Source organism: Solanum tuberosum, unplaced genomic scaffold (genome assembly GCF_000226075.1).
Source record: "Solanum tuberosum cultivar DM 1-3 516 R44 unplaced genomic scaffold, SolTub_3.0 scf00085, whole genome shotgun sequence".
NCBI classification, from domain to species: domain Eukaryota; kingdom Viridiplantae; phylum Streptophyta; class Magnoliopsida; order Solanales; family Solanaceae; genus Solanum; species Solanum tuberosum.
The window spans coordinates 1,035,485-1,044,537 of record NW_006239014.1 but is presented as its reverse complement, the minus strand read 5'-3'; the positions used below and the strand labels follow the sequence as shown (position 1 = coordinate 1,044,537).

General features: G+C 34.1%; 1 protein-coding gene across 2 annotated transcripts in view; it reads right to left on the bottom strand.

Annotated features, from left to right (window-relative positions):
• LOC102583391 (G-box-binding factor 1-like) overlaps nucleotides 1–6,467 on the bottom strand; it is a 12,043-nt gene extending 5,576 nt beyond the window's left edge. The window contains exons 1-10 of one of the 2 annotated variants that reach the window (XM_006346872.1): nucleotides 6,294–6,467; nucleotides 4,118–4,256; nucleotides 3,943–3,987; nucleotides 3,744–3,830; nucleotides 3,528–3,617; nucleotides 3,240–3,400; nucleotides 3,058–3,112; nucleotides 2,895–2,943; nucleotides 2,644–2,819; nucleotides 1,110–1,187 (exon numbers count right to left, since the gene is read on the bottom strand). In XM_006346872.1, the coding sequence (XP_006346934.1) occupies nucleotides 1,110–1,187; nucleotides 2,644–2,819; nucleotides 2,895–2,943; nucleotides 3,058–3,112; nucleotides 3,240–3,400; nucleotides 3,528–3,617; nucleotides 3,744–3,830; nucleotides 3,943–3,987; nucleotides 4,118–4,174 (798 nt within the window). In that variant the 5' untranslated portion in view covers nucleotides 4,175–4,256; nucleotides 6,294–6,467. The remainder of the gene's footprint in view (nucleotides 1–1,109; nucleotides 1,188–2,643; nucleotides 2,820–2,894; nucleotides 2,944–3,057; nucleotides 3,113–3,239; nucleotides 3,401–3,527; nucleotides 3,618–3,743; nucleotides 3,831–3,942; nucleotides 3,988–4,117; nucleotides 4,257–6,293) is intronic. The other variant, XM_006346873.2, reaches the window with a different exon arrangement.
• Between the last annotated feature and the right edge of the window lie 2,586 nt (nucleotides 6,468–9,053).

Here is a 9,053-nt window from a genome sequence, read left to right as displayed (position 1 = left end):
AAGAGAAAAGTAAAGTAATAATATATATATATATATATATATATATATACATGAATATGAATATGATACATGATATGATATGATGATTCAAAGCAACTATAAATATTGAATCAAGTCTTGACTCTTTAGATCAGTCCATCTGTGGTGGAGGAATTCTGGTTAAGTTTAACTAAATATGACCTTCCCCTCCCATAAAGAGAGTTTCTTGCTCTAACAAGGATGATGAGCGACACTGACATGAATTAAATATTAATAAAAAAAAAAAAGGAAGCCCGCGGCTGAAATGGGATTCAATTCCAGAAGAGCATGTTCCAATCAGAGAGGGTATTCAGAGAAATTGCAGTCCACATTCATATTCAGGGAGAGAGGAGAGTTCAAGAGGTGGCACATTCCTTTGTTCACACTTAATGCCATGCCTTGAGGCCAGTTTATGCAAAACTGCTGGAATTACGGCTAGATTTTGTCAACCACCTGAAGTTACACTTTAGACAGTTTCCATTACTGGGTTTTTTGTGTATTGGTTAAGTTCTGATAGCTGCTATAGAAAGTGTAAACAGTCTCTTGGCTAGTTATAAAGCCATGACACTGTCTGTTTTTATTTTCTGAAAATAGGTAGTCATCACCTATTTGGCTTTGTAATGTCAAACTTTTGGTATTACTAAGACTCTTAATGTAATTATCAAATTAGTTGAAAATTATTCTATATATGTAATTTCATTGGTAACATTATTTTGGATAATCTTTCAGAAGTTGTACAGTTGCTCCTTTGGTGAGTCGTAAGTCCCGAGTTCAAAGAAGAAATTGCAGACATGCAAAGAGAAGGCTACATATATATGTTATACATCAACTCCCTCCAGCTACATTGGCATTAGCCGGGGAGAACTTCATGCGCAAGGTTACGGTAAGTAAAAAAAACAACGATGCTACAATTTTATAGAGCACGATGTAGTGCTCTATGATTGTGTATAACAGGGTGATCTTCTAAGGTTTAACTTAGATGCACAACCATCAATTATTTTCTCTGTAAGTTAGACCCATCAGTTTCTATAATGTACTCTGACTGTTGAAGAGATGAAAGTGAAACAGTATCTGTAAGAAGTAACTCATACCTGCTTGCGCAATCTTGACCTCCTAGCTGATTCTCTATTAGACTGCTTTCTCTTTTGCCTTTTAAGTTCACGTTCATCCTATTAAGAAGGGTTGTAAAGTACTTATCAACAAAAAGAAACACAGTGATGATTTTTGTAAGGGTACTATCTCATTATTGACTTTATACAATATACATATTGAGAAACAAAGAACAATAAGAACAACAATAATGATCACTTTTTGAAAATGTGTAGAAATGCCTTTCGATTCCCAAAAAGTTTACTTTAGATACATCAAATAGCTTTGAATCTCAATCTAGCATAACGTAAAGACACGAAGATATTTTTATTGGGAAATCCGCAGCCACTATCATTTAGATGCGCATAGGGTAAAATTCCCACTCCTATGCAATAGCTCACAAACCACACAGGAGAAGTAATCCGCACTAGCAAGCCCGGTGCGACGAGCTCAACCCAAAAGTCAAACCCCTTGCTTTCACTGGCAAGGGATTTCCAACTTGAGACCTCCAACATGGGGGTCCCAAGTCCAAACCACTGGGTCACATCGAAGGGTAAAGACACGAAGATATATCGCTTCCAAAATATGGAACCATACTAAAGAATATTGATGTAAGGAATTTGAAACCAAGTTCAGTTTCTTGCGACCAAATTTCAAGCCTTATTCAGGTTTTAATTTTTTAAAATTTAACTTAAGAGCATGAAGGGGAGCTTGGAGTAAATGGTAAAGTTGTTGTCGACCAGGATGTTATGGATTTAAGCCGTGGAAACAACCTCTTGTTGAAATGTGGGGTAAGGCAGCGTACAATAAACCCTTGTGGTTTGGCCCTTTTCTGGACCCGCGCATAGCATGAGCTTTAGTGCACCGGGCTGCCCTTTTTAATTTAAGAGCATATATTTGGGCAAATTTGGTCCTACAAACAGGAAATTTTCCACATAAAGAATGAACTGATTGTTTCATTGAAAGTTCTCCGGAAGAATACTAGTGGATGTTTCACTAGTATAACTGCTGAAAGCACTTTTGATCAGTTAACTAGCCATGCCATCAACTATTTCAGGACCAACCAAAACACCAGTAGAATAAAAACCCAGACCTAAGCTCCTCTTCATATCTCGTTCACGGTTTGGTTCTTTCTCTATCTCAGTTGTGATATCTTAGTTTCCTGAACCATCATTTTTGTTAAATAGTCTCAGTGGTTACATGTAAGATGCCTATACATAGGTTTGTCATGTATTTCCTTATTATCAACACATGTCACATTTTCTCACAATTTAACATTTTGTTCAGTGAGAATGAATTCTGAATGTCAAGATACACCAGAAACAGTGAGTCTTATTGAACACAATCTTCAAATATCCCTAATGACCATCTGGCACGAAGAAGAGTAAGTACATTTTGTGATTTTTACTCCACAGGTAGTTAGAGGAATAATTTTGATAAGAAATTGGCAGTATCACCAGAGCACAGAAAGTAGCATGATCAACTCTGCATTCATTTGTTTCATAAAATTGAATAAACGACTGAAAACAAAACTACCTGAATCCATTCACGTCCCATCCCAGGAGCTGGCGAGACACCAGATTGATTTGATCGCATTTTGATCATTCCGGGACCGCCAGGCGGTGCGTTCCACAAATCCATCCCAATATTCAGATTAGTTGCGGGCATAGCGACTGGATTCCCTGTTGCAGGATTGGTCTGAGCATTGGCTCCTAATTGAAAATTACAGACCAATTAAATAAAACGAATTAGGCATAATCAAGAAGCAGACAAGTGAAACAAGTTACCATTAGCAAGCATTAGATCAAAGCTTCTATTCTTGTCTGCAGAAAATTCCTATATTAATAAAACAAGAAAAGTCAGTCTTAGCTACCAAATGATACGGAAACCGACACAACAGCAATGCATTTGAGTAAGCTATGACATTCTTGAGTTAATCAGAAAGCATACATGGTTATCATTTTCATCATTTTCGTCTGATGAACCTTCACTTCCGCTTTCAGCACTATTCAAGAGAATATAGTAAGTCAGATGCACAAATGACCACATCCAAAAAAGATCAATTTGATTGAAAGTGAGATTAAAATAAGAGTCTGCAGACAAATTTTAACACCAAATCCACATCAAAATACCTTCTTGTGGCACCACCATCATTTCCAGAACCTGAAGCCGCTTTCCCAATTTCTCCTGCCTTGCCACCTGAACATCCCTTCAATTTTTTGCTTGTATTCTGGTCCTTACCATCTGGTGCCTTACTATCTGATTCTGGATTTGCCTGCAGTGTGTTTGGAGTCTGCCAAAAGAGCATAAATAAATTAGTAAATAGAGGCTTTTAAAGAAATTTATTTACAAAAAAGCTATAAGTGGGTGACTCTCTTTCATCAGCTTTCAAATTGATAGTAACCAAAAGGATTAATTACCATAGGCATATTAGGATGAGCATAAACTCCAGCAGGAGGATATAAAGCAGGATATGGGACTGGGGCTCCATAAGGAGGCATAAGTGGATGCTGAAATATCACGCAATAAAGAGTAAGTACATTAAAATGTTCTGAGCTTTATACTTCATATAGTAAAAAAGGTGCAATGTGCCGCAAAAAAGGACTATGTAAATTAGTGAATGCAAAACTAATCACCTGACCTCCCCACATGTATGGGTGGGGAGTGGGAGAAGCAACAGTTGAGGGAAAGAAGGGAGGTGTAGCTCCAGCACCATAATAAGCCTAAACAGGAAAGTTAGTGCTTAAGAATTAAAACATTCATCATCTTATATTATGAAGAATATTGATACATAGAACCTGACAATGATTAATCACAATAAAATTCATTACCAACCTGCATAGAAGACCAATCAGGATATGAAGGTGTAGCTTGTGTTTCCTGAAAATCAAACAAATGGAGAACTTGTGAATAGCAAGCCACAAAACAGAGAGTTTAAAAGAGAGTAACACTAAAACTTATATAAGCATTTATTGTGTACAGATGTATGGGGAAAAAAATGGAAAATGACCTGAGTTGCAGTAACTTTCGAAGGCTTTGCAGGGGTGCTCTCTTCCCCAGCTCCCATTAGGTATCGAAGCAATAGTCAAGTGTCAGCGTTTGTTTGATTACTTCAGAAGATGAAGTATTTATTTAAAAGCTAGATGTACCTGAAATAGGAGAAATTATGGGAATAGAAGTAGAAATATTTTGTTTCATTTGTATATATTACTCCAGTCATTGTCAAATGGAATAACTATACAGGATAAGACTGCACAACCATCGTTATGATATGAATGGAAATTAATCTTTTACAAATTATATTCAATATGAAGTTGCAGCGAGGACTTTTTCTTGCCACCTAGGAAAGAAGCTGATCATATATAACTCTCAGTTGTCTATACCAAAGAAGATAAACCACAAAAAGGTAAAATAGCACCTTCAAGGAGACTGCAAAAGGAAAGAACAGATGTATATATAGCGAGGAGACAATTGTAGTCTAGCAACACAGACTTACTAACCGCAGCAAAAACAAAAAGCTGATCGAATCTGCACATAACATAGACCGGCAAATACATTTTCTAAATTTATTTTCTTGATGTGAATACTTTATTTATCAATTGAATAGTCTTCCTTGTTTATCTCAAAAAAAAGAAGACATATATGCAGCATTTCCAAGTATCCTCTACATCAAGAAACAAAAGTTGAAAGAACATTTCTGCTAGCTGCTCCACTTAGAAATGATGAATGGTTTGTTTGTGCAAGGAACTCAGTGAACAAAGGTGAAAAAAGTAGTACTGGGAAGATGCCACGGCTATTGGGCATTGTACTTTAGGGCTCGAGTGGAGCTTTTGTATTGGTTGATGTATTACCTTTTGTTACCTATAAATAGTAGTTTTAAACATAATTGTAAGGGGTTGGACACTGAACAAGACAAAAGCAATACATTGATTTTCTTATGCTCCAAGCTTTTTAATTCTCCTAAGTCCAAGTTCTCAAGCATTACCCTACATAAACGTCTCCGGATCCAATATCAGGAACACTATAACCTCACCAGGATCCAGTGCAAACTCATCTCATCGGGGATCTATTGCTTCATACAACTCTATTTACTTTCCTTACAACTTCCACTTAATTCTTAGCAAACATATTTAACTGGTAATAGCCAAACTTAACGAGTTAATTCAAGATGCGTGTCATTGACCTCATTACAAATTCAACTGTCATTTTCCCAGTAAACAATATTGCTTCTCAATGGGAAGCATGACTTGGTTATGATCCATCATATGATGTGTTAAATGCTTAAAGATCCTTCCTAACTGCTATTTCCAACTAAAGACACTCTTCACCTATAAAACTAATTCCAATCTAGTCTTTTCTTGACTACTCCATAACCAAGAGAGGACATACCTCACACGTTAAACTCGAGTTACAACAGTTTGAAATTGAATAATTCTACTCATAGAAAATATTACTAATTCTCAATTCTCATCAATTGAGTTTCTTTTGCTAACAAATGAATAATACCTCAAAGTCAAAGCACAAAGGAGTTTAACTTGTATAAATACTGACACTGTCAAATAACTATACTAGGTTACCTAAATGCTTACAATTGGTAAACATCATAAGTAACTTGAAATTCAAGACATGTTATGATAATTGAATGTTTACTCTAAACTAATTATGTGTTCTTCCTTAAAAGCACTATTATATAATAATTGAATGTTCACTCTTAAATAATTACTCCCTCTCTGTGTTCACTCTTAAATAATTACTCCCTCTCTGTCCCTATTTATGTGGCACTTTTCGCTTCCCGCTAAACAATCTAAATTTGACCATAAATTTGGACATGAAATCCTTTTTATATATTTGAAAACTAGTATAAGTCACTATGATTATCAATTTAAAATATTTAAAAGATACGTGAAAAAATTACGGTCAAATATAAACTTGTTTGAATCTAAACTGATAATGAAAAGTTCCCTTAAGCCCTCCACCCCAAACCCAAACCCCAAATAGTTCAATTACACATGAATTTCAATCTTGAAGGTTAAATTAGAACAGAAAAACAGAGAGAGAAGACGTGGACTAAAATTAAAGAGAAGCAAATTGTGTAAATCTGAAAATTAGTATAAACTATAAATTCAGTAGTTTTTGTGGGAAAACTGATTATAGAAGAAATAAGGAAGCAAAAGAAAAGAGGAAACCTGTGTGTGAGGTGGAACAACGAGAGTCCAACTCGGATAGACACACAAACAATTCTTTTATTTTTCTTTTGGTTTCTTCTTCTTTCTTTGCCTCTCCTTAAATCTAACTAGCTAAAAAAAGGCAACTTTCCCTATCTTTTATCACCAAAGATCCAACGGTTAGGACATTTTCACCATTTACTACTCCCCAATGGTTATCGGACTGTGTATCGACTCAATCATCTCATATTTCCAATTATATAAAATATCTTTTTTAGTTCTACTTAAGCTGGTAATTATATAAAGAGTCGTTTAGCGTGAGGTATAAGATATGATAATCTCATGGATAAAATGTAGGGTTATTTTATTCTCTGTTTGGTTGGAGGTATTAAGCAGGCCTGAAATTATTATACCTTAGTAATGGAATTAGTTAGTTCATACACATACATGATGAAATAACTTATTCCACAATAACCTATCTCGAAATAACTTGTTTCCAACCAAACGATCCTAATTGTAAATCATAGTGAAAAATATATGAAAATCTAAATTTTGAGTGTGTATGTATGCATATGAGCATTTATTCAATAAATATACTTACGGTAAAAATGTAATTACAATAATTCTTGATGGGTTAACAGATTACCAAATAAGAATATTAATGATTTACGCAATAAGAAGAATGAGTAAATTTTAGCATTGACTTATTTATTACGGTTCGATTCTGAATAGTCTTATCTTCAATCATATTAATAAATTGTCCCTAAAAATATATCCATATGCCAATTTCATTAATTTTAAAAATATATTTTTGGTCGGGCCGGGCTGGGTGGACCCATAGTTGGGTTCACAGAAGTTGACACGTGAGGTTGAAAGAGGAATCCAGCTGGCAAAAAGGAAGTGGATAGAAATGACAAGGCAACAATTTAAACAACAAGGTGGATAACTTAATTTAATTACCCCACCGCCCATCCAACTTTATACTCCCACAATTACCCTTTTGGTCCTTCATGTTTTGAGTTGGGTAAGATTTTAGTCCTTAAGCTTTTATTTTAATCAATTACATCCTTAAGTTTTTAATTTCCATATCTACGTGCTTTATTTATGTTTCGAGCTACTAGGGAGATGGGACTCGTCATAGCGAGCGGGTAGACTAAATAATGAGGTAGTTAGTTATAGCGGATAACGCAAGGTAAAATGTAAGTCAATTTTCTCAAATCTTTCCTAATAGTAACTAAAAAATATTTGAACTAGAAACCCTCATAGGCAAATTTTCAAGGACTAGGGCTATTTTCTTCCTTGAGGTAAGTTTTCTCCATTGATCCTTCGATCTAGTAATTTGATTTCATTCTAGAATCGAAGGAGGTGATCTTAATGGTGAATTATGAGTTGAAAGTTTGGAACTTATGAATATTTGTGGAAAGCATGTTGATTGGTGTAATTAGCATGTATTTTTGTTCTAAATTGACTATTTATGCTTCTTAGGATGAAATTGATGTTTAAATGTTTATTTATGATAGTTAGTTAGAACCTAGAAATCTCATAAAATAGTTTCTTCGGCATAGAAATTGCTCTAAGAAAGTTATGGAGTAGAAAATTCATGAATTAAACCATTGTGATCATGAAAAATCTATTGCATGATGAAGTGACTTTGTATAACGAATTAGATCTTGATAAATAGTAGAACTAAGTGGGCTTGAATGTCTAGACTATTATTTGAAGAGTAGGTGATTAAGTACTTGTATATTTGTTGTTTTAGACTTTGAACATTTTAAGTCTGTGAGTAAAAAGAAAAGTTCTTGTGTATTAGCTTGTGTGATTGCAAGTTCTTCGATTGAAGTAAATTATAATTTACTTTGAGTTAGATTTTAATTAGTCCCTTGTATATGATGTGAGCCTAAAAATATATGTTGATTAGTCTTTAAACATATCTTGTAATTGCTATTTGTGAAAATGATTATCCTTGAATGAATAAGTTGTGAATTGTTGAAACTGTCCTTTATGACTTATGTTTTATGTTGTGCATTTATGATTTATATTGTGTTTGTTGTGTTGTTCTTGTACATAACTGAGCAGAGAGCATACTGAAATAATCTGAGATGATAAGAATACGTATAACAATATCATGATGAGTGACTTGAGTTTGATGTAAGCTTACAAACGAGCGATTATTTGTGTTGAATCGAGTAACACATCAATATAGTACATAGACACCCACGGTCTCATGGGGGTCATGACTAGATAGACAAGATTAAAGACCCTTTAATATGTATATACAAATAAGTGACTGTGAATAATTGATTGAGGTGTGTGTATATATATATATTCAAGCTGGCACAAATCCTCTGAAGGGACAAATGTCTTTTCTTTTTAGACATTAAACTATCTATTGATTTTTATTCTTAGACATTTGATAGCTAGAGTCCTAGTACGTTGACTTTTGAATGCTTCCAAACCAGAATTTTTATTCATCTTACCATTTAATAACTCATAATCAAATCTTAGTATCTAAATGATGTAATAATTCAGATTTTTACATTTTTTTATTTACTATGTATTTTGTCTTAATGCTTGATGATTCGAGCATAGTCTGAGCATGCTTTAACTTTTAAGATTTGATTTTTCCATTGAACAACTAGTGTAGACATATGATTTGAATCATGACATCAATAAATTTAATGGAAAAATGAAATAAGAATTTGAACAAGTGATTAGTTATTATGTTTAAAATTGTCCATTTATGAAAGTCTTGACAAAATAAAGATTCATTCTAAAAGTAAA